The 25,245-nt window shown below is 35.6% G+C and overlaps 2 protein-coding genes across 2 annotated transcripts; one reads left to right on the plus strand and one right to left on the minus strand.

Moving 5' to 3' along the window:
- The first annotated feature begins 20,329 nt into the window (after positions 1-20,329).
- Positions 20,330-21,000, plus strand: LOC6050383 (peptidoglycan-recognition protein SC2). The gene has a single exon (XM_001866967.2). It carries the CDS (start codon positions 20,371-20,373, stop codon positions 20,935-20,937), a length of 567 nt encoding a protein of 188 aa, XP_001867002.2. The 5' UTR covers positions 20,330-20,370; the 3' UTR covers positions 20,938-21,000.
- A 1,861-nt stretch (positions 21,001-22,861) lies between these two features.
- Positions 22,862-23,517, minus strand: LOC6050381 (peptidoglycan-recognition protein SC2). The gene has a single exon (XM_001866966.2). It carries the CDS (start codon positions 23,482-23,484, stop codon positions 22,918-22,920), a length of 567 nt encoding a protein of 188 aa, XP_001867001.1. The 5' UTR covers positions 23,485-23,517; the 3' UTR covers positions 22,862-22,917.
- Positions 23,518-25,245: the final 1,728 nt, after the last annotated feature.

Consider the following 25,245-nt stretch of genomic DNA (forward strand, 5'->3'; position numbering starts at 1 on the left):
TGGTCAAAAAATCTGCCGCTGAGTTATGAATTTTTGAAAAAATAGTGATTTTTGGAAAAAATCGAAGTTTCATGCAAAAACAAGTTTGACATTATTTTTTAATGCAAAATTGAATTTGCAATCGAAAAGTACTTCATATTTTTGATAAAGGGCTCCGTTTTCTTGATTTAGCGAAATATTTGCAGTTTTTCAATTTTTTAAAATAGTGACCATGAGTGACCATTTCTAAAAATATATTTTTTGAAAAGTTCAGAAAATTTGCTATAAAATTGTCTGAGAGACATTGAAGATTGGACCTCTGGTTGTTGAGATACAGCGGCTAAAGAAACACGAAAATTGATGTTTTCTAAGTCTCACCCAAACAGCCCACCATTTTCTAATGACGATATCTCAGCAATTAATGGTCCGATTTTCAATGTTAATACATGAAACAATCGTGAAATTTTCCGATCTCTTCGAAAAAAATATTTTGAAAATTTTAAAATCAAGACTAACATTTTAAAAGGGCCAAACATTGAATATTACGCCCATTTAAAATGCTAGTCTTGATTTAAAAATTTTCATAATATTTTTTTCGAAAAGATCGGAAAATTTCACGAATGTTTCATATATTAACATTGAAAATTGAACCATTAATTGCTGAGATATCGTCATTTGAAAATCGTGGGCTGTTTGGGTGAGACTTAGAAAACATCAATTTTCGTGTTTCTTTTTCTTTAAGCCGCTGTATCTCAACAACCAGAGGTCCAATCTTCAATGTCTCTCAGACAATTTTATAGCAAATTTTCTGAACTTTTCAAAAAATATATTTTTGAAATGGTCACTCTTGGTCACTATTTTTAAAAATTGAAAAACTGCAAATATTTCGCTAAAATCAAACTTTCGGTGGCTATATCTAGAAAACGGAGCCCTTTATCAAAAAATATGAAAAGTACTTTTCGATTGCAAATTCAATTTTGCATTGAAAAATAATGTCAAACTTGTTTTTGCATGAAACTTCGATTTTTTCCAAAAATCACTATTTTTTCAAAAATTCATAACTCAGCGGCAGATTTTTTGACCATGTTTCTATATGGCTCAAAAGTTGCGGATTTTTGTCTCCTAAAACATATCAAAAAATCTCGAAAATCAAAAAATACGTATTTTGGGAAATTGAGTTTTAGTGAAAAAAGTTGATAAAAAAATCCTCAAATTTTTTTTTCCGTGTACCTACAACTTTGCCGAAGACACCAAATTGATCAGAAAATTCACTCAAAAGTTACAGCTGTTTGAATATTTACATACCATTTTTGTATGGACAGCTGCCAAAATTGTATGGAGACTTGTATGGGTGAACCAATGACACAAAATAGCATATTTGGTCATAGGGAAGGCCCCCACAAAGTTTGAGTCAAATAAAAAAATACAAAAAATAAAAATGGTCGAAATCGGCCGATTTCGTAGAGAGTTGCTCAGTAGTATTTGTTTTATATCTTTTTATAGGAATTATCTTTTCATGAGCTTTTTGTAGCAAGATGTTCGGCATGAGTTTCTGAACAAAACGTAGTACTAGGTTTTTGCCAAACTTTAAATTGTTTACATGTTTCATCACAAAATGTGCATTGTGCTCAAGGGGTGTAAATACTTTTTTTACATACTGTACCTGAAAAATTTCTTTGTGGAAAGGACGCTTTAAAGTCCTTTTCATATATTTTTGACTTATAAAATATTTTACCAGGATTTTTTTTTATTTATTTTAATTTTATTTTTTTTTTTTGATATATTTTAAAGGAGGCGCGCGATACTTCTTGAATCTTCTCCTCAAACGAAGCTTTATGAATGGTTGTGTGCCTCCGGTAAAATATTTTCTAAGTCATTGAATATAATATTTTACCGGAGGCGCACGATCATTCATAAAGCTTCGTTTGAGGTGAAGAAGGAATTTTAGGTACATTGATTTGCAACGATTAAAACGAACCGTCATATTTGCCGACCATATAAATTTCGAAAAAAATCTTACCGGTTGAATAATAATTGGAAAATAAATTAAAATCCTATGATTTTCATTATACTTTTTTTTATTATGTCCTTTGGAACAGAAATCTTGACATTCGTTCAACGATAATTTGCACTGATATTAAAATATTTTGCCCAAGGATCGACACTTTCAGATTTCAGTAGAGAAATAGTGAACATTGAATTAATGAATATATTTATCATATTCAATGAGAATTTCAAAATTAGTTGCAAAACAGTTTCAAAAATTTAAACGTGAAACTTTGTTTTTTTGTGCTCAGGTATAAACAAAATGCGCATGTTTAGTTCCAAGTAATAGATTGTTATAAACGTTGGAAGAGTTCAGATTGCCAAAAACAGTGATTATTATTTTTTAATGTTTTTATGTACCTCGTTACTTATTTTCCTGAAAAATGATTTACATAAAACCTCCAAGACATTCGCTATCGGGGTAAAAAAGACATGATCTGTGTGCTTTTTTCAGAATGAACTGGATTAAATTTGGTCAAATTTGAATTGAAAAGGTACATAAATATAGGCAAAAGGATGCACAATATTGTCTATTATTTTTAAAGTTATGATACTACATACTTGGGTTAGAGAGGGTTAAAAGGTTATACTTTAGTGATAATAACGAAATTAAACAATTAGAGCATTCAAATCATACTAAATACGCTTCAAAATATAATGGCATCTGATAAATCTCTTTAAAAAAAATGAAAAAAAGCAACGTAGTGCATGCGACTTAAAACAATAAAAATATAAGAAGTTTTGTGAATAAACCTTTATTGTAATAAACTATGAACAATAATAAAACAAATTTTTTTTGTTGAATTTTAGATAACTCCGACTCCGACTCCAGGTTATCTAAAATTGTCGGCTCCGACTCCAGCTCATAAAATTTAGTCGACTCCGGCTCCGACTCCGACTCCAGCTGTTTGAGGTTAGACGACTCCAACTCCGACTCCGACTCCGGGTCCCCAAAAAGACCCGACTCCACCGACACCGGCTCCAACTCCGACTCCGACTCCTCAGCCCTGGTAATAACCACCCAACCAAAATTTCAACCTTTTTTCATAAAATTAAATTTATTATCTCATTTTCGGTACTGGGACATGGTAAGAACCGAATCGGCTTTTGTAATTCCAGTTTTCTTAAAGCTAAGAATAATTACAGAGGATCCTGTGTGTAAATGTTAGTGGGAGGAAAGTAAAATTTCAACTTTCCAAAGTTATACTTTTTTTGTAATTTACATTTGTCACTAACTCGGAAAAATCTTTCGCAATTCGACATCTGGAAGTAAACTGGCAGATTCCCGTATCCAGAAGAATTCCTGAATTTTACACACACACACACACACACACACACACACACACACACACACACACACTTAATTACCGCACTTGAGAGTGCCTTCCTTCCCTCATCCAAGCCCAGCCCTATGGGATGGATTTACCTTCAAAGTTGGCAGCTTATTGAGGAAGCGTCCTGGACTGCAATAGGGTTGTTTTCACAACTTCATCCCGCTCCGGTTTGACTTATCCCGGGGAGGGGCTGCCTTGTCAGGAGTAACTTCTCGAGGAGTGAAATAATTTTCCGCCTCGGCGAGCAAATCCCTTAAACAAATCTGGACCCAGGGTCAGGGTTTGCCGCATTACGGTTTAATAGATTTCGGCTCGGCCCGGACTGACGGATGACAAAGAGCCTCCCCCAAAACCGAAAGACCGTTGAAGGGTCACGAAAAAGCGGAGGGGAAAGTAAGGACTAATTTTCTTTGGAGCATATTTTCCTTTTTCTCGAATTTCTTTTTCTGCTTCTTGGATGGTGAGGTGATTTCATGGCGTGGTGGGTGACCTTCAACCTACCGGAAAGTGCCAAGTGAAATTTAATGAGAACATCGGAGATGAGAAGGTTGGTGCTGGTGAGAACTTTTTGGAATTTGGATAATATCATGCAATTTTTTGATTTCGTTTTCAACATTACTCCAGATTCCTGTCGTTTAAATTCTTCATTTCATTATGATTTCTAATCTGAACCCCCTAACGAAACCAAAACTCCCAACACTTCTAAGTGCCTTCTGGCTCGGTCCAGGAAATCCCTACTGACGAAATATTTTGCCTCCATTGAAAATAATTCATCCAAAAGGCAAAGTCCGTAAAGATTCCCACAAAAGATTCTCCCCGACCCAGGTCGATTCCCGGGGTGCATCCAGGAGGAAAACTTTACGATTTTATAAAAAAAAGCTTATCGCCCAACTGTGAGGAATCATCATCAGCATTTGAAACGAACAGCTTCACCCCCTCACTCCAAAGGAGAAAAGCTCTGTGGGCCACTTTACGGTGTGCTCCCTTTTTTGCCGGGAGTAGGTAAATGCGGGTGCCTCCAACTCTCCTAAGGGAATCACTATCCGTTTGCATATTTTACCATGCCAAAGTTCCATTTGCGTAAGGATTCCTTTGAATATTTATTGATTCTTGCGAGCGAGTTAACAATAGCCTCGATGATTGAGAAATTTCCACTCTAATTGATTTCTGAATGATTTAACATCGCTGCAGCACCCACCTTCACCATTCATAGTTTAGTTTTAGTACCTTCTACACTACCAGTGAAAAGCAGTGAGAGAGAGATAGATATTAAATTTGCCAACATGGGAAACTTGCTCTCGGTGATGAGGGCAAACTGAAAGTTTTTCATTGAATTCCCGGGTCTCTTGAAACGGAAAAGCAGCTCTTCAAGTTGCAAGAGGGGAAAGTTTAGTATCACCGGAAAGTATGCGAGCACTGTACCAGCTTAGATGCCGCTCTAATGCCGATGAGAACTTCTGATTCAAAAGTGCAGCTTTTACTGCAGGAGCAAGTTTTGCAAGCCATACACGAGGGCCACGTAACTGCTTGGGAATTTTGAAAGCTTATACCGTTTGGCCGCTGTCATTAGAGGGATTGGGTGACACCACATCATAAAAGTGTGCAATTTAATCTGTTGATTGACTAGCAATACTGTTTAAGCCACTTAAAAAACTTATTTAATAAAAAACTTGAATAAATCACATGAAATTAGATAAAGTTCCTCCGACCCCTCAGCGATTTGTGTGAAACTATCTGGGGTCCATTTTCCATATCTCGTGTCGAGGGCGCAGTTTAACTATTCCAAACTGCTTAGGTTTTCTTTGAATCATTCTATGAAACATGCGACACTCGAAACCGGCAAGAGACTGTTGGTGCTAAAAACCAGGTAAAGGACCATCCACAAACCACGTTGACACTTTTTTGGAAATCTCCACTCCCCCCGCGGATTTGGGTTTTATTTCTAATGACTTCGACTCTGGCTTTCTGGAGTTAGCCGACACCGGCTCCGGCCATCAGCTCCAAACGACTTCGACTCTAACCCTCCAGCTCTGGCCGACTCAGTATTAAGAATATCTAAGAATTGAAAAATGAAAATCTGCGTGACATTTGCGTGAATATATTTTTTTACCATCAGATTTACTTCAAAGAAATCAAATTAATGTGTCCAAGGATCACTTACACATTTTTGTAGAGCAATAGTATACAATAAATTTCAAATTTATTGTTTTTTGACTGTTTTAACAAGTGTTATTTAAATTATTTTCATATTATTTTATTGCTGCCTACCTGGGTGTAGAATAGTGGTCCGCAAAGCGGCCTTAATTTAGAACTGTCAAAGCGGAACCAATTTACTGTTTGAAAAATGTTGCCAAGAAGTGGCAAGTATTGTAATCGATCTATAGATTATTTTGTCAAAAAAGTCAATGGCGAGAAAGGGATGAAATCGAGATTGTCATAATTCGTCGCTAGCATTTCAATAAGCGCCATGTCTCACGCAAAACCTATGTTTACGAATTGTTTACGACGAATTATCAGTAACTGTGGATGACACTTGCGAAAAAACATTGAATAATCTTACTCCTGTATTATCGCTGCGCTTCAAAGATCCATAATCTCGTAACTTCCATCTGGTTGCTCTTCTGATTCACAAAATTCCCCCAATTCTGACGTAATTTTTCATCACGTTGAAAACAAAGAAGGCCTCTTTTGGCCACCCATTGTTTAGTCTACGAACAAAAAAAGCACGAAGAACTTAATTTTTCAGCGTAAACTATTAAAGTTTCATCAGATCCAAAATGTTTCAAAACGAGTCACTGCAGCAGCAAAAATATGTCACGCTTGAGCTTGAACAAAGCCTTCTACTTTGTTTATGATTACAGCTGTAGTGCAGTTGTATTAGTGAGGAGCAGAGGGGATCATTCGGAAATCACGTTACGCATTCTGTCTTTTCAGCACCCAGCTGCCTACTATGCTGAATCTTTACACAAGTTTTTTTTTTGCTATTCTAGCTAGTCTTCATACTTTAAGAATCTATTTTGAGGTAATGAACTTATTATTCAAAGACCCACCTTAATGTACACTTATCGATTCAGAATCGAAAACTGAACAAATGTCTTGTGTGTATATGTGTGTATGTGTGTTTGTATGTGACCAAAATTGTTACTCACTTTTCTCAATACTGACTGCACCAACTTTGCTTAAATTTTGGAATTCGATTCTGTTTAGGTTCTCATACGTACCTATTGATTTTTTGAAGTAAGTAGTAGTTATGTATAAAAATGTGTTTTTCGCATAAATCCGGATCTCAATTACATGTATGTAAAACGATGTCTGGATCTATCATTCGACCCATCGTTAGTTAGGTTATCAGAAGACCTTTCTAAAAAGTCCAAAACATTGGAGATCTGGCAACCCTGTCTTAAGTTATGACCACTTATGTGATATTTATGTACTTTTTAAAGCCGGATCTCACTTCAATGTATGTGAACTATGTCCGGATCCATCATCCGATCCATCGTTGGTTGGATAATCGAAAGACCTTTAAAATGAGCCCAAAACGTTGAAGATCTGGCAACCCTGTCTAAAGATATGGCCACTTAAGTGATATTTGTGAACTTTTTTATTCCGGATTTTAAAAAAATAGATGATTTTTTTGTCCAAACCAAGGTAAGGCGAAAAGAAGGGTCCAACCACATAGGTGGATTAAGTTGGTTTTTATTTATTTTATTTCGACAATTTTTTTCAATGCTGGTTCTGTTGATTCTGCCTTCGGTCGTATTTAATTTGATTTCAAGTTGTTTTTTCTAGGTTTTATATATTAGTCCAGTTAGTTTTTCAATCATTTCAGAAAGTTTTGCTAATCTTGTTTTTTTAGCTGTTTTTGCTGAGTAAATTTTATGGTTACTTTACCATTATTCCAAAAATATAATAGAATAAAGTTAAAAAACAAATATACAACAATTACAATAAAACAAAACAAAATCATCGAAGAATCACCTGAATGCCATATTTTGTGCCAGAAAAAATGTGCATTGTGAACGTCATAAATAATATCCATAAAGAGTTAAGAGAGTTTGAGAAAACTTTCAATCAAAGCGGAACTAATCCACCTGGGAGAAGCCAAAAGCTAAATTTATAACGCCCTTTTAAAATGTTAGTCTTGATTTGAAAATTTTGAAAATATTGTTTTCGAAAAGATCGGAAAATTTTCCAAATATGTCATATTTTAACATTGAAAATCGGACCATTAGTTGCTGAGATATCGACATTGAAAAATTGTGGGCTGTTTGGGTGAGACTTAGAAAACATCAATTTTCCTGTTTTTAAATTCAGCAACTAAAGGTCGTATCAACAAAGTCCGAATAAGCAAAATATAGAGAATTTTTTCAGCTTTTCAAATTTTTTTTTATTCCAGAGGTGGGCAAACATGTACACTAATTTTAAAAAATGGAAAACTTCGACTATTTTCAAAAAAGTCACCTAAATATGGATTTATTTTGAAAACGGCGCAATTTATCAAAATTTCAGTAAGGTACTTTTTGATTGCAAATTTGATTTTACATCGAAAAATGAAGTTGAAAAATTTTTGCGACCAGAATTTCGATTTTTTGAACAAATCTGTATTGATTCAAAAAATCATAACTTGGTTAATGATTTTTTGCACAACCTGGAAATTTCTGAAAAGTTGGCATTTTATGTCTTCTAAAACATATCAAAAAATAAAAATAGTGTTTTTTTGCAAATTAAGTTTTGGTGATAAAAAGTTAAATAAAAAAATCACCAATTTTTTTACCGTGTATTATTTTTTTTCAGTGTAGTCCGTATCCATACCTACAACTCTGCCGAAGACACCAAATCGATCAAAAAATTTCTTCAAAAGATACAGATTTTTGAATTTTCATACATCATTTTTTTATGGACAGCTGCCAAATTTGTATGGAAAATTATATGGACAAACTAATGATGCAAAATGGCTTCTTTGGGCATACCGAAGGCACCAAAAAAGTTTCAGTTGGATTAAAAAATAAAAAAATTAAAATTGAAGAAAAAAGACCGATTTCGTAGAGAATTGCTCTATGGTCAAATAATAATACACTTAAACCCCGATAGTTTGACACCAAAACGAAACTATTGGCACTACGCCCCCCGGGGCATGGCCTTCCTCTAACGTGGGATTTCTGCTCCAGCGCCTCTGACGAGACAGGAGAAACCGGGACCGACGTTTTACTTCACCATCCGATAGAAGCTCAGTGGATAAGGCGGGAATCGAACCCGCGTCTCATAGCATCATCGGGATCGGCAGCCGAAGCCGCTACCCCTGCGCCACGAGACCCACCAATTGGTGTCGAATGAACGAGTCACTTTTTAGTTTGAGCTTACACCTACTATCAAACGGTTGGCTTTATAGTAAGTGCCACGTGTAAAAAGTGATAGTTCGTCAGTTATGCCTTTCTTACAAAAGGTTTGCTTTTGAAAAAACGCTTTTTTCAGAAATCTTAGAAAAAATCGTGCACGGTTACTAATTTGAAGGTTATGATGCGCACTTTCGATTGAAATCCACAATTTTTATATTACAGAATTGTAGCCGTGGGGTCGGAGACGAACATTTTTTTCGATTCACAATTTTCGACCAGGAAATGTGGTCAAAGACATTTTCAGAGGTATTTTTTGGAGTATTTTACAGATAACACTATAAAATTTAAAGAATTCAGTTTCAAACAAAAAGCCATTCGAAAACATGCGCCATAAACCACTTGGGCCAAAAATTTGAAGCATTACCAAAATGTAATTCCAGAGATATAGCAATATTAGTGTTTTTCGTATTTTTTTCCTATTAATTTCTTGGTTTTATACAGAATTATGAACTGAACATCATATTTGAAGTCCCGGCTCGTTCTCGCTCGAAAGATCGATAAGTCGTCAAGTCGAAGCATGAACGCCAGCACATTTACGCTTGCGCGTTTTACGCTGCACGTGAAAGTGTTCTTTCTAGCTTCTCATAATAGATCGACAAAGTGCAATATCGATACATATGTTTTTAAGTTAATCATAGACTAACATTTAAGACTGAGTAGTTTTCAGTGAGTACCCTTTATTTTTTCTAATATTGTTAATCCAATAAGTTTTTCTTAGAGCAATTCCATGTCAAATAGGGAATCGGTTGTACCCGACCCTCTCCGATTTCAATGAAACTTTGTAGACATGTTATCCTAGGCATATACAAGACATTTTTGTGTATATGGAGCCAGTTACACTCGATAATGACATTTGAGAAGAGCGTAAGTGTTTTAAATATTTTTGTATTTCGTAATTTAAATATTTCTGTATCTCAAAGCCGTTGCATCGTATCAAAAAGTGGTCAAAGACAAACTTGTAGGAAATTTGACGGGTTTTCCGAAAAAAATACACTGAAATAAAAATACCCAATTTTTTTCGTTCAATTTTTTTGTGAAAATAGCCTAAGATGTTACAAAAAGACTCACGAAAAATGCAGGATGGAGCAACTCACCTAAAAAAATACAAAAATCATTAACTGAAACTGTTTTTTTTTTTTTCAAAAGTGCTCTGAACATCAAAATTTGCAAAAACCGATAATGGGAATCGATTCTCCAGACTGAAAAATCAAGTCTGTCATATAGAAATTTCCAGAAACCATCAAAAAACCTATTTTTTCAACATTTTTATTTTAAAAACCGCTTTAACTTCACAAGAATTGGACTTAGAACCATGGTCAATATGGAGACTTTTATGTAAAATTGTCTGGAAAATCGACTCTCGAGTTCGGTTTTTGAAAATTTTGACGTTTAGAGTACTTTTCAAAAAAAAACAGTAAAGGATTTTTGTAATTTTTTAGGTGAATTGCTCCATCCTGCATTTTACGTGAGTCTTTTTGTTACATCTTAGGCTATTTTCACAAAAAATTTGAACGAAAAAAAATCGTGGGCTCACCTTCAAATTTGACTTTTATACTAAAAAATTAAAAAATCTCATAAAAATGGCGTGTATTTATCTTTCAGTGTGTTTTTTTCGGAAAGCCCGTCAAATTTCCTACAAGTTTGTCTTTGACCACTTTTTGATACGAAGCAACGACTTCGAGATACAGAAATATTTATATTACGAAATACAAACTATTTAAAACACTTACGCTCTTCTCAAATGTCATTATCGAGTGTAACTGGCTCCATATACACAAAAATGGCTTATATATGCCTAGGATAACATGTCTACAAAGTTTCATTGAAATCAGAGAGGGTCAAGAAAAAAGTACCTAAAAAATTCCTGTTTTGGGCTGGAATTGCTCCTTAATTAAATATAATTATCTTGCGACCCAATGTACCTCTGAAATTCAAAAAATGCATTCGAGGTTTAGTCTAAAACGATTCGAAGGTTTTGTTCAAATTCTCACTGGGTGGTATCATTATGTTTCTGAAAAATTAATTGCACCAATATATTTTTTCGGAGTTTCATCATTTTGTAGGAAAGGCTCTATTTCACATTTGGTGATATTGAATAGGGTTTTAAGTTTGACTTTGTCCAACCACCGGGGATTGAGTGAAGTGTATCTTAATCTATGTACAAAAATCGATCCCTTAAAACAAAAAAAAAATACAGTTTGCGTATCGATTTGAGGAAATTTGTTTTAAAAAGTTAGGGGGTGTGAGAAAGTATTTTGTTATTGTTTTGTGAGTAAGGAAATATTATTCTTAACATGATAATTTATCATTTGAGAAGTAAACGCTGCCGTGCTAACTAGTTGCAAGTGCATTTTAGGTAAAATTAAGATATTTAATAAAACCCGAAAAAACTCCTTGCATTTTTGTCACTTTTCATATGAAAGAAGTTTCAATCTTGGGCTCTAAAGCTCTAAGTCAGTGTTTATGCACATCAGTATAAACCACTGTTTAAAACCATGTGTGATCACTTTTTTCATTTTAATGTAAAAAATAAATTGACAAGACATTTTTTTTATTGATCACCATAGTCCCCTTGATTTGGTCTCTTGGGAAAGGTTGTAGGTTTGGATACGGACTACACTGAAAAAATGATACTCGGTAGAATTTTTTTTGGTGATTTTTAATTAACTTTTTGTCACTAAAACTTGATTTGCAAAAAAAAAACACTATTTTTATTTTTTGATATGTTTTAGAGGGCATCAAATGCCAACTTTTCAGAAATTTACAGGTTGTGCAAAAAATCTTTGACCGAGTTATACATTTTTGAATCCATATTGTTTTTTTTCATAAAATCGAAAAATTGGATGCAAAAAAAATTTCAACTTCATTTTTTGATAATATATCAAATTTGCAATCAAAAAGTACTTTAGTGAATTTTTGATGAAAGGCACCATTTTCAAGTAAAGGTTATTTTTAGGTGACTTTTTTTGAAAATAGTCGCTGTTTTTCATTTTTACAAATTAGTGCACATGTCTGCCCACCTATGAAAAAAATATTTTTGAAAAGCTGAGAAAATTCTCTATATTTTGTTTATTTTTAAATTTTTTTGATACGACCCTTAGTTACTGAGATATTGCCATGCAAAGTTTGAAAAAACAGAAAAATTGATGTTTTCCCAGTCTCACTCAAAAAAAATCGAAAAAATCATTCGTAAAATTTTCCGATTTTTTCGAAAACATTTTTTTTTAAATTTTAAATCAGGATTAACATTTCAAAAGGGCCAAATATTCAATATTACGCAGTGTAGTCCGTACCCATACCTACAACTTTGCCGAAGACACCAAATCGATCAAAAAATTCCTTCAAAAGATACAGATTTTTGAATTTTCATACATCATTTTTGTATGGACAGCTGCCAAATTTGTATGGAAAATAATATGGACAAACTAATGATGCAAAATGGCTTCTTTGGGCATACCGAGGGCACCAAAAAAGTTTCAGTCGGATTAAAAATTACAAAAAAAAATCGAATGACCGAAATCTGAGAGAACTGCTCCGCAATTAAATAAACATTTTTAGACACATCATGGAGAGTTGCTTGCTCACTTTTATTTGAGATATTTGTTATTTTTAAAACAGTCAAAAAAACCTTATGAAAGTAATTCATGATCAAAGTGTTGATAGGCTGATAATATAAATAGCCAAAATATCTTGAAACAAGTCAGAAAAAGCAAAGTGCAACTTCCACTACCCTCTCGTTTACATTACCAACATGGGGTGACAATGCTGTGCCAACTCTCTGCCCCCATAACCACCCAAAAAACGGACCACCTCCGGAAGCAGCAGCAATGTTGTGAATAATTTACGAACGAAAGTTCTCCGTTTCAACATCTTCATCTTCCATCTTCCGAGATGCAATGTGGCCTTATTGCTTGCGCAAGGCGGTTTTTCCTGATGTTTCGAGCTGGAACTAGGAACTCCCAGGAGGAAAAAGCACTAACAATCCAGTACGTCGGGATGTCTGTTTGCTGGAAGACGTTCTCAGCAAAAATAAATAAAATAAAAAAGGATTACCTTCTGGGCATCACCGTCTGTTGTGGGACGGAGCATTTCTTGGTGTCTTAGGTCACAACAGAACTTCAAAGAGCATGAAACTTCCCATACAGAACTCGAAAGGGAAGCCGGAGCACCACTTCCCACCCCAGAAATGAAGCAATAAACGTCATAAATCGCTTGATTAAGTGTCCCTTGAAGTCACGCATCGTACCTTTGACACAGAACCAGCGCCAGGAGCCAGCAGTGTGTGGTGAATCGTAAATCAGGCCCGCCACAAACGGCACTGGACACGAGAGAAAGCGATTGTTCCACGTGGTAACACGTGGCCAGATTTTGGCACGTGGTACTGTGACATGTTGGAGGAGGGTGTCTAAGGAGAGGACTCAATTTGACGCCAAAGAGTAAAGAGTAAAGAGTAAAGAGTAAAGAGTAAAGAGTAAAGAGTAAAGAGTAAAGAGTAAAGAGTAAAGAGTAAAGAGTAAAGAGTAAAGAGTAAAGAGTAAAGAGTAAAGTAAAGTAAAGAGTAAAGAGTAAAGGTAAAGGTAAAGGTAAAGAGTAAAGAGTAAAGGTAAAGAGTAAAGAGTAAAGAGTAAAGGTAAAGAAAAGGTAAAGAGTAAAGTAAAGAGTAAAGTAGAAAAGGTAAAGAGTAAAGGTAAAGAGTAAAGGTAAAAGTAAAGTAAAGAGTAAAGAGTAAGGAGTAAAATTAAAGAGTAAAGAAAAGGTAAAAATAAAGGTAAAGAGTAAAAGAAAAAAGTAAAGAGTAAAGGTAAAGAGTAAAAAAGTAAAGTAAAGTAAAAGTAAAGAGTAAAGTAAAGTAAAGAGTAAAGTAAAGTAAAGAGTAAAGAGTAAAGAGTAAAGAGTAAAGAGTAAAGAGTAAAGAGTAAATTCTCTATATGAAAAAAAAATCAAATTACATTTTTCAAAGAAGAACGTGTAATCTGATTAACCCACAACAGGATCAACTAGTAGATTCGACGGATCTATTCTGCGACTACCATAGCAAATTACGTGCTCCAGTGAGTCCACGAAGCACCATCAAAGGAATTTCTCCACCGTTTTGAAACCAATTTAATCTGCAGTACGCGTTCCAGAAATATCACCTTCCATCGAGTCGTAAAACCGCGCCTTTCCCGGTTCTGTCGCAAACTCTCGATAGCTTGTACCGGACCTAGCTAATCGACTGGAAAATCATACCTTCCTGAGGTTCGGTTAGTCCTAAATCAGCCCCATTATACACACTCGACTAAACGGACGAAATACTCCACTCTAACCTACTTTCAAGCTAATCAAGTCGAAGCTGACCCTAAACTTGTGGAATGTTTCCGCGGTTCGATTGTTTGACATTCCACGTGGACAGTGATTATCCCGGGTTATAAACTTCCACCGTGTAGAGTTGGCGATGCATAACGGTGAAATTTTTTGCTCCATTCAAATCGCCTGCAACGCGGCAACCTGTAGCGCACAAGTTCCCATCATGTTCAAACAAACTGCACAAATTTGCCCTCACCGTGCGCCGTTCATCAGTCCTTCAACGGGATTCTAGTGAAGTTGATGGTGTGTGCACCCAAAATTGCCATCCGACCCGTCAAACGAAAGTTTCTTCCAATCAAGCCCCAGCCGGGATGCTGCTTGTTCTGTCATTTTGGCATTAGGCTAACGAGCAGGAAATGCATCACACGGTTGTGGGTGAACGGATGAGATGCTAGAACCATAACTTGGAACATGGATTTTTTTGATAGTTTTTTACAGAAATTTGATAGAACTTTAAAATACCATATTCCAACCCTTGAATTTGTTTTTTTTTTTCAACAAGATTCCCAGAGTGCTTTTACTTGAAATTGAGTGATTTCTTCGTAGCAAAAAAAAAAACAAAGAACCAACAAGAGTTTGATGGAATAACTGATAAGGTACCACAAGCAGCTGTTAAGGTGTGGTGTATCAGAACGGGACAATCTTGTCCGGACAACACCCCGGTGAATTCAGGAAGCTTGATGAGTTCTGTTCCTCACTTATCACGTCGTGTTCTCGAGGAGGGTGATTTTTATTTGAAACAGTGTTGAGGGTAGCATTATAGTGCTAAATTTTTGAATAAAGTTTACGTAGGTACATTATAAAACGCGTTTTTGAAAGAACGATTTAATAAAAACGGCCTGAAAAAAGAAAAAAAAAACAAATAATATTTTTTCCAAGAACTTCAAAATCTTCATGCGAATAGAAGTCTAGAATCAACAAAAACAATCAAAACTGCATTTGCGATGAAGATCATGTTTAGCGTGTTTGGATTCGTTAAAAATTTGTTTTTTTTTTTGTAAAATTCCGATGCACCTTTTCAGGATTTTTTTCATCAAAACTGGAACACTAGTAATTGAAACATAAAACATAAAACATAAAACATAAAACATAAAACATAAAACATAAAACATAAAACATAAAACATAAAACATAAAACATAAAACATAAGACATAACAACATAAACATAAAGACATAAAACATAAAACATAAAACATAAAACATAAAACATAAAACATAAAACATAAGACATAAAACATAAAACATAAGACATAAGACATAAAGACATAAAGCATAAAACATAAGACATAAAACATAAAACATAAAACATAAGACATAAGACATAAGACATAAAGACATAAGACATAAAGCATAAGACATAAAGCATAAAGACATAAGACATAAGACATAAGACATAAAGACATAAGACATAAAACATAAGACATAAAGCATAAGACATAAAACATAAAACATAAAACATAAGACATAAAACATAAAACATAAAACATAAAACATAAAACATAAAACATAAAACATAAAACATAAAACATAAAACATAAAACATAAAACATAAAACATAAAACATAAAACATAAAACATAAAACATAAAACATAAAACATAAAACATAAAACATACCATTTTAATTAAGTTTTTTATTTAATTTAAATTTTTGTATTTTTGTGTTTTTATATTTTTGTATTTTTGTATTTTTGTATTTTTGTATTTTTGTATTTTTGTATTTTTGTATTTTTGTATTTTTGTATTTTTGTATTTTTGTATTTTTGTATTTTTGTATTTTTGTATTTTTTTGTATTTTTTGTATTTTTGTATTTTTGTATTTTTGTATTTTTGTATTTTGTATTTTTGTATTTTTGTATTTTTGTATTTTTGTTTTTGTATTTTTGTATTTTGTATTTTGTATTTTGTATTTTGTATTTTGTATTTTTGTATTTTGTATTTTTGTATTTTTGTATTTTTGTATTTTTGTATTTTTGTATTTTTGTATTTTTGTATTTTTGTATTTTTGTATTTTTGTATTTTTGTATTTTTGTATTTTTGTATTTTTGTATTTTGTATTTTTGTATTTTTGTATTTTTGTATTTTTGTATTTTTGTATTTTTGTATTTTGTATTTTTGTATTTTGTATTTTTATTTTTGTATTTTTGTATTTTTGTATTTTGTATTTTTGTATTTTTGTATTTTTGTATTTTTGTATTTTTGTATTTTGTATATTTTGTATTTTTGTATTTTTGTATTTTTATTTTTGTATTTTTGTATTTTTGTATTTTTGTATTTTTGTATTTTTGTATTTTTGTATTTTTGTATTTTTGTATTTTTGTATTTTTGTATTTTTGTATTTTTGTATTTTTGTATTTTGTATTTTTGTATTTTTGTATTTTTGTATTTTTGTATTTTTGTATTTTTGTATTTTTGTATTTTTGTATTTTTGTATTTTTGTATTTTTGTTTTTCATTTTGTATTTTTGTATTTTTGTATTTTTGTATTTTTGTATTTTTGTATTTTTGTATTTTTGTATTTTGTATTTTTATTTTTGTATTTTGTATTTTTGTATTTTTGTATTTTTGTATTTTTGTATTTTTGTATTTTTGTATTTTTGTATTTTTGTATTTTTGTATTTTTGTATTTTTGTATTTTTGTATTTTTGTATTTTTGTATTTTTGTATTTTTGTATTTTTGTATTTTGTATTTTTGTATTTTTGTATTTTTGTATTTTTGTATTTTTGTATTTTTGTATTTTTGTATTTTTGTATTTTTGTATTTTTGTATTTTTGTATTTTTGTATTTTTGTATTTTTGTATTTTTGTATTTTTGTATTTTTGTATTTTTGTATTTTAGTATTTTTGTATTTTTGTATTTTTGTATTTTTGTATTTTTGTATTTTTGTATTTTTGTATTTTTGTATGTTTGGATTTTAACATTATTGTGTGTTTTTGTAATTTCGTAATTTTTAGCTTCTTCCCAACTCTCAAGCTCTTACCAGTAGTTGATCGAATTCTGCCAAAATTGGCAGTGTGATTTTCGCACATTAAGGAGTAAATTCCTCCCGGTCTAACAAGTGAGTACAAAGTTTGCATTTCAATGATTCCTTGTATGTACACCCGAACAAAAATAAACAGTCAAACCCCCGCCACGTGCTCCAGCTGCAAACCACGTTCACCTCGTTCCGACGCAGCTGCGATGCTGCTTTCAGAAGTTCTTGCGGAGTGGAATGCATTTTGGCACGGTGAAAAATCGTGAATTGATTGTGCAATTTTCGAACCGGAATCAATTACCTCGAAAATCATGTTCGACAAATATCGAACGAATAAGTTGAACACTTTTGCTCGTGAACTTTCCGCCTTTTTTTTTGAAGCATTCCCAGTTTTCGGGGAAGTTTATAAAGATTTTCCAAGAAGCATCTGCTGCGGGAAATTGAAAATAAATCCAATTGCTGCCGCTGGAGGAGCTGGAAAATAAACAGCATTTTCGGTCGGAGGTTCTTCTATAGGGTGAAGCTTTTTGTCGAAAGTGAAAATTCGTAACTTGCTCGAGCGCAGACCGAGCAGAATGGTTCGACGGAACGTGTTTATTGGCCATTGAGGTGGTATTTGGTGAGTAAAGATGGTGAATTCCTAGTGGATGGTGAGAATGTAAGGGGGGAAGTGTCCGGATGATGGTCATCAAACTTTGACATCGTTGTGGGACATCAAGATGGGATGATGTTAGACCACTAATTGCAGCAAATTGATTGGGGCTTTAGGCACGTACTTTGGATGAGGAGGGATTATAGTTTTATCTTTAAATTGATTTGCCGTTATTGAGGTGAGATGGAACTGGTTTTACTTTGGAGTCTTTGGAAAGGTGTTCGCCAAAGGATTTTTGAGTCTCCCTACAAGCACTTGTGCCAAAATTTCTATAAAGATTTCGATGCTGTCGTCGCGTGTCGTTTCAACGTTTGACCTTGAATTAACGTGAAGACTTCCATCATTGTCATGATTTTTCCTTCAAAGATATAAATTTTGCGTCGCATTCAATATTTTGACAAAATTCCTTCAACAAGTTGTTTAGAAAAGTGCCCTACACATGCTGATTCCGATTCCGATTATCCCATTCCTTGTTAAGTTATGGAAATCGTCATTAATCAATGATTGCCAACTAGGACGTCAATGACCGTGCCACAAAATTATATAAATTTTGAAGCACAATTGATTTAGATCAAAAATTCCTTCAGTGGCTTCAAGAAGGCAACAACCGGCACATGCTGATTCCTTTTGGTGCTGAAATTCGTAAAATTGAATTTAATACACAATTTTTTATAGTGATGATTAATTTTCTTTGAAAATGATCAACGGCTTCACCTTAACAAATAAAATAGAACACGGTAAACATTAACAAACAAGTTTTGTTCGGTGGACCGTTCAGTGCAATGTCCCGAAGTTTGGTTGATTTTGGTTGCCAGAGTCCCGAGTTATAATTACAAATATTTACGGTAGTCGGGCATGTACGTGTGTCAAACGCGTTTGACCTGAAATCCCTTTGGAAATTTGTCGCACTTACATCAATTTTCAGAGTGTGTCAAGACAGCACGAAATGATTGAAGCTTCTGCAAAAAAAATGACGTTCTTAACTCAATTTGGCTTAAAATGCACGTGATAGCACGACTGCTCCAGGAATTCGCCACTATGACGCTTTCACGGGAACGTTCCCTGTTGTGAATGTTTTGATAAATGATAACAATACTTATCTAGATTGGCACGAGTAGCGGACCCCCATCGATTGCAGTCGTTTGGGTTTTCACGACCCCCTACGGCAGGGGTGACCAAAGTATGGCCCGCGGGCCAAACGTGGCCCGCGAGGTGATATTTTATGGCCCGCGGACTCATTTTGAATGATCCAGTAAAATGGCTCGTTGGCCATTTGTAAAATGTTTTTTTTAAATGAAACTTTATTTTAAAATTTTAATTGTTAATATAAAACTAATAATTTATTCTTTTTTTTTTGTTTTTATTTAACGATACAAATATGTTGTTCAAAAATCTTTCTAATTGAAACATTTTCACACGTTTCAATGTGTGTGAAACTAGTAAATATTGTCAAAATGCTCAAACATTTTGGAAATGTTTATGAAACTTTCAAATTTGACTTAGGTATAAAACTGTAATAAAAGAAAAAATATAAGCGTTCCATATTAATTTCAAAGTTATTATGACCAATAATCTGGGCCTCAAACTCACTTTGCACTTAGAAACATTCCACCTTGGGATTCGAACTCATGACAGTTGGATAACGAATCTTATTGACTACCATCTCATTCAGACAGACTAAATTTTGAAATCGGAGGAATAAAGCGGTTGCAAATATAGTTCAAAGCTTTTGTTATTTAAGTGCAATCAGCTGAAATCCATTTTAAATACATTCCTCTGCGTTTTTTAATAATTTTGGGCATGCTTAGGGTTTATTGAAAAAAGCTGTGAATTTAATGAACTCTGAATGAACAACAAAAAGTGTTTTTCGCTAAAATGTTTTTTTTTCGTCGAATCTTACATATTTTAAAAATTATGGTTGCAAATCAAAATGTTTTTTTTTTTTTCATTTTTCAACAACTTTTTTCATTGAAATATTGAATATCCTGGCATACATAATCAATTTTATGTATTTCTTTTATTTTTTTGCCTCTCCTCGACCATGGCCAGAGTTGAGGAACAGAATCTTTTTTTAAATGTTTGCATCGGCCTAATTGTTAAATAAAAATCTAACAAATTTCTTTTGTTACAGTCAATTTAAAGATAAAATTATGCCTTAACATAAATTGTTCCAATTTGATGTTCCCATTTTCAAAATATAGAAAAGAAAACATTAAATTTCAATGAAAACACAAGTATATTCAAATAAATACCTTTTTTCAAATACCGAAAACAATAATAATATCAACAAAACTGGAGGAAAACTGTCATTTTCCGTTTTCTATTATTTTTCAATTACGAAAATGTTAAAAAAAGATAAATTTTAAGAATAAATGTAACATTAGTCTTTTAAATTTATAAATCTTTTTTTTTTTCATTATTTAAAAAACAAATTTTGTACATATGGCCCGCAAGCTCATTTGAGCTTCAAATTTGGCCCGGCATCCAAAAACTTTGAGCACCCCTGCCCTACGGGGTATCGAAATATAAATATCAGGCTCAGGAAAACCCAACGCAATCGACACGGATCAGGTGATTAGCTTTAGTTAGAGTATAAATACAGCAAACGAGACCTCAAACTGCAGTTTCTGTCGAAGATCCAACCATGAAGAAGTTCGCAGCCGTGCTCGCAATCGCCCTGGCCTCGTTGTCCACCGTGTCGGCCCAGTGCCCACGGATCATTACCCGTGCCGGATGGGGTGCCCGTGCCGCCAACACGGCCATTCTGCCAACTCAGCCTGCCCCGTGGGTCGTGATGCACCACACCGCCGGAGCTCACTGCACTACGGATGCCGCTTGTGCCCAGCAGATGAGGAACATCCAGAACATGCACATGGACACCAACGGATGGGCTGACATCGGGTACAACTGGTGCGTCGGAGAGAACGGAGCCGCGTACGAGGGCCGTGGCTGGGGACGTCAGGGCGCGCATGCCCCGAACCACAACAGCCGCTCAGTCGGAATGTGTATCTTCGGTAACTTTACCAACGTGCTCCCCAATCTGGCTGCCCGTAACGCCGCCCAGGCGCTGATCAACTGCGGAGTCTCGCTGGGACACATTGCCAGCAACTACTGGCTCATTGGACACCGTCAGTCGAACGCCACCGCTTGCCCCGGAAATGCGTTCTTCGAGAACCTGCGTACCTGGCCGCGTTTCAACCCGAACCCTTAAGTGGTTTACTTGTTGGTTCTTACGAGTTTGTTTAATAAAGTCTGATATTTGTTTTTGATACAATGGAACCTCTTTTCATGCCCATCTAAGTATCAACATCAAAATTCAAATCTATTTAATTTTATCAAACATAACCTCAAAATGTTTTGTTCTGAAAACTTTGTTAAAGCAAGGGCATAAAATGAGGCTCCACTGTATCTGCTGGTGATTTTTATCTACAGTAGAAACCCAATGTCTCGACAGGGCTCACACAAACGACTTGAGAATTGTTATTAAAGTGACTTTTTTTTGTAAACAATCAGCGCTCGTCGAGCTCGGGGCTCGAACTCATGGCCAAAATGCTCAATTCAAACTAACACCATAATTTGTATGAGTAAGCAAAATAATGTAGACACATTGACCAGACAACCCAGAGACGAAATGTAAACAAACAGTGCATCTTGCATATCATCAACTGACGTGGAAAGGATGCAATGTTTTTTTACAGGTCCCTGCAATGGCGGCCATCTTTTTGTAACCAAAGCTTCTGACGAGTACGAGAAGATAAAGAAGACAACAACAACAAAAACAGGTTGTCAAATTGTATCAACAAACCTAACCGCGTGCATTGATCCACTTGGAAAAATGACAATTTTGATTGAAATGAGAATTTCGAAGAACGGGGTCTCCTCGGAGCCAATCCGTCACCGAATCTGGATCACCGCAAAAAAACGGCTTACCAACACCTCACCGAGGAATTCGTTTCAGCAAGCTTACTGCAGCGGATGGCGGAACCGTACTGCTCCAAACAGCTCCACTGAATGCAACGTTGATTAGCTCAAACCCGGCCATTCCGGTGCAAACAGTCGGGCAGGTGCATATTGAGCAGGTTGAGGTTTTATGTTTGCTTTCAAAAAAATCCAGGGTGCTCCTTTTTCAACAGAAAAACGAAACTATTGGCACTACGCCCCCCGGGGCATGGCCTTCCTCTAACGTGGGATTTCTGCTCCAGCGCCTCTGACGAGACAGGAGAAACCGGGACCGACGTTTTACTTCACGCTTCACGATAGAAGCTCAGTGGATAAGGCGGGAATCGAACCCGCGTCTCATAGCATCATCGGGATCGGCAGCCGAAGCCGCTACCCCTGCGCCACGAGACCCCTTTTTCAACAGGTCCACCGTTATTTTTCGGCCAGTGATTTAGACCACGACGGATATTCGGTGGTAGCCGCAACACTTAATTACGAAAGTTACTCTCTGATAACGCAAACATCAAAATAACATATTTTAAAGCCACATTTTCGCGAAAAAAAATTGTGGGGTTCGATCGCTTTGAATGTAAACAGTAGACGCCATCTACCACTACATCAGCAGCCGATTTCAGATAGGGGCTACTCACAAACACTTATGCGTGGGCTAGTTTTCAGACAGGGGCTACTCACTAATACTAATGCAAGATTATGGTGATGGACGAGTAGAGTATCCCTTTACTCTGATACCACCCCCTTGTTTTTTTAACATTTCGTTTTTCGCCACGTGCTCGGAAGTTGAAACGTCAACCTCAGATTGACAGCTGAATGACAACCGCGTGAACTGTCACTCAAGGTTGGCTTTGCTGAATATAAGTGCGTGCAATGCAAATAAATAAGATAGTATGGGATAATCGGTGTTTACACTGACACCCCGATGGTTTGACATCAACTGGTGTCAGACTAACGCGCTCACTTTTTAGTTTGACACACTCTTTACACAGAGCTCACAATTACTACCAAACGTTTGGCTTGATAGCTAGTGTGAGTCCCATGTAAAAATGACAGTTCGTCCCTTTTAAGTCTGACTTTGTCAAAGCACGGGTTACACACTAAAAAGTGTCAAACCGCCCAGAGTTTGCTGTATTTTTAAAGTAAATCTGGTCATCTTTCATTAAAAATTATTAACAAAACAATTTTCTAAACAAAAATCAGCCTTTAATACAACACAATCATCCTATCCGTCAACAACTTAAGGGTTCGGGTTGAAGCGCGGCCAGGTACGCAGATTCTCGAAGAACGCATTTCCGGGGCAAGCGGTGGCGTTCGACTGACGGTGTCCAATGAGCCAGTAGTTGCTGGCAATGTGTCCCAACGACACTCCACAGTTGATCAGCGCCTGGGCGGCGTTACGGGCGGCCAGATTCGGGAGCACGCTGGTGAAGTTACCGAAGATGCACACTCCGACCGACCGGCTGTTGTGGTTCGGGGCATGCGCTCCCTGACGTCCCCAGCCACGGCCCTCGTACGCGGCTCCGTTCTCTCCGACGCACCAGTTGTACCCGATGTCAGCCCATCCGTTGGTGTCCATGTGCATGTTCTGGATGTTACGCATCTGCTGGGCACAAGCAGCGTCCGTAGTGCAGTGAGCTCCGGCGGTGTGGTGCATCACGACCCACGGGGCAGGTCGGGTCGGCAGGACGGCCGTGTTGGCGGCACGGGCACCCCATCCGGCACGGGTGATGATCCGTGGGCACTGGGCCGACACGGTCGACAGCGAGGCCAGGGCAATTGCGAGCACAGCTGCGAACTTCTTCATGGTTGGATCTTCGACAGAAACTGCCGACTGAACTCCGGTCAGCCCTACTTATACCACTCGGGGTGAAGCTTATCACCTCAGTTCCTAAATACACTTATCGACTAATTGTGTTCAGTTCTTTTTTTTTACAGAAATTGATAATCAGAATTCGGTAGCACGGGTAGGCCCACGCAGGAGGTCGTAAATAACCCAAACAACCGATTCTTGCGCGGCGGACCCCGATAAGGTTCCAAAACATTGATCAGTGACGATGTTGGGTGCCAATGTTCAACCGGTGTTGTCTGATATGGTATTATCAGAGCGCGAAATCTTGTCATACCAGAAAAAAACTCCAGAATACAGCTGATGCAAATGCTGTTGAGGTTCTTTGAAGAGGTAAGAAATGTTGTGTTTGTTTTCTTTTGGCAAAAATTGTTTTATTTGGTCAAACATAATCAGTTTTGTTCTAACTTATATTTACGGATCTTGGTGAATTTGACAGTTAAAAGCTGGTATGCAGATCGAAAGGAAAGGGGTCAATAAACAGCTTTAAGAACAGCAGAACAAAGGAGAGGGAACGATTTCTTGGGGATTTTCTTCACCCTCTCTGGCTTGCTGTCGCAGCCGCTGCTGCCCATTTGAATTTTTTTTTCTTGACCGATTCCTTCCGAAGTGCGTATACCGCTTAAAGAGGCAAACTTACAGCGTTTGTTATTGGATTTACGTTTGGCATATGTACTGATGCACGAAGTGATTTGTTTACCTTTTTTATACCCTCCGCAAACGTCAAACCATACAAAATTGTTTCCAAATCTTTTCCGGAAGAGATCCGGAAAATAATCCGGCAGCAATTTGTATTGATTTGACGTTTGCTGAGGGTGCCGAAAAGTTTGGTTATGTTTTGCAACAATAGATGCGTAAAATTAACACCTAAACCAGGCATTTAAAAGGTTATCGAAATGCCTGCCCTTATCTCCACTGCAAAAACAAACCAAACAAATATAAACTCCATCTTTCGGTTTGAATAATCTACTCATTGTTTACTTCAACGAATTTATTCGCGTACTTCCCCAGAGTCTTGAGCAGCCCTCAATCTTAAGGTATCGATTACCGAATTTAGCACTGTCTTATCAGAGATTGACGTCAAACGCAAACATGCGTTTGTTCCACCGCACTAGTTAGACAATCAACGAATTACGTTAGAAAAAAAAAATACTATTTTAGATAAGACCCGTAGACTACCATTCACGTACATCCATTAACTGAGTAATGTTTTATGAGCTCCATAAATTGTCAACGGTGTGTTATCTTGACCACTCGATCATATAAATTTTCGTAAACGTGCTGCAAGATAGCATACCGGCTACGAAACACCATCATCATTAACCAATCTGATAACCCTATCGTAATGTTGGAGCATTTAAGTATATTATACACAAATCAATCAAACATGACATTGTGGGAAATTTATTTGAAAAATGTTTACAAGTACCTAGTGCAAAATAATATTGAAATCAGAAAGATTTCAACCAAATATTTTGGGTTTAGCTTTTGGCGAAAAGAGAAATAATACTTTTTTTTTCGAGATCAATAAAAAAACTAATCACCCTGTAATACATTCAAATGTTTATGATGTACCCGAAAACATGCACAACAGATAATTGCACTAAATAAAACAAAGCCAGTTAAATGGCTCGCAGTGTTTACGATAGCTTCTCGTCCGTTAAAATCCCACCTGTTGCGACTAATGTTAGTCATTCAGGCGCCATTACCGGGCTGATG

The sequence above is a fragment of the Culex quinquefasciatus genome, chromosome 1 (assembly GCF_015732765.1).
Source record: "Culex quinquefasciatus strain JHB chromosome 1, VPISU_Cqui_1.0_pri_paternal, whole genome shotgun sequence".
NCBI classification, from domain to species: Eukaryota; Metazoa; Arthropoda; class Insecta; order Diptera; family Culicidae; genus Culex; species Culex quinquefasciatus.

What these genes read in the sequence shown, in the direction of transcription:
- LOC6050383 (XM_001866967.2), top strand. Translation starts at nt 20,371, where the DNA reads ATGAAGAAGTTCGCAGCCGTGCTCGCAATCGCCCTGGCCTCGTTGTCC.
- LOC6050381 (XM_001866966.2), bottom strand. Translation starts at nt 23,484, where the DNA reads ATGAAGAAGTTCGCAGCTGTGCTCGCAATTGCCCTGGCCTCGCTGTCG.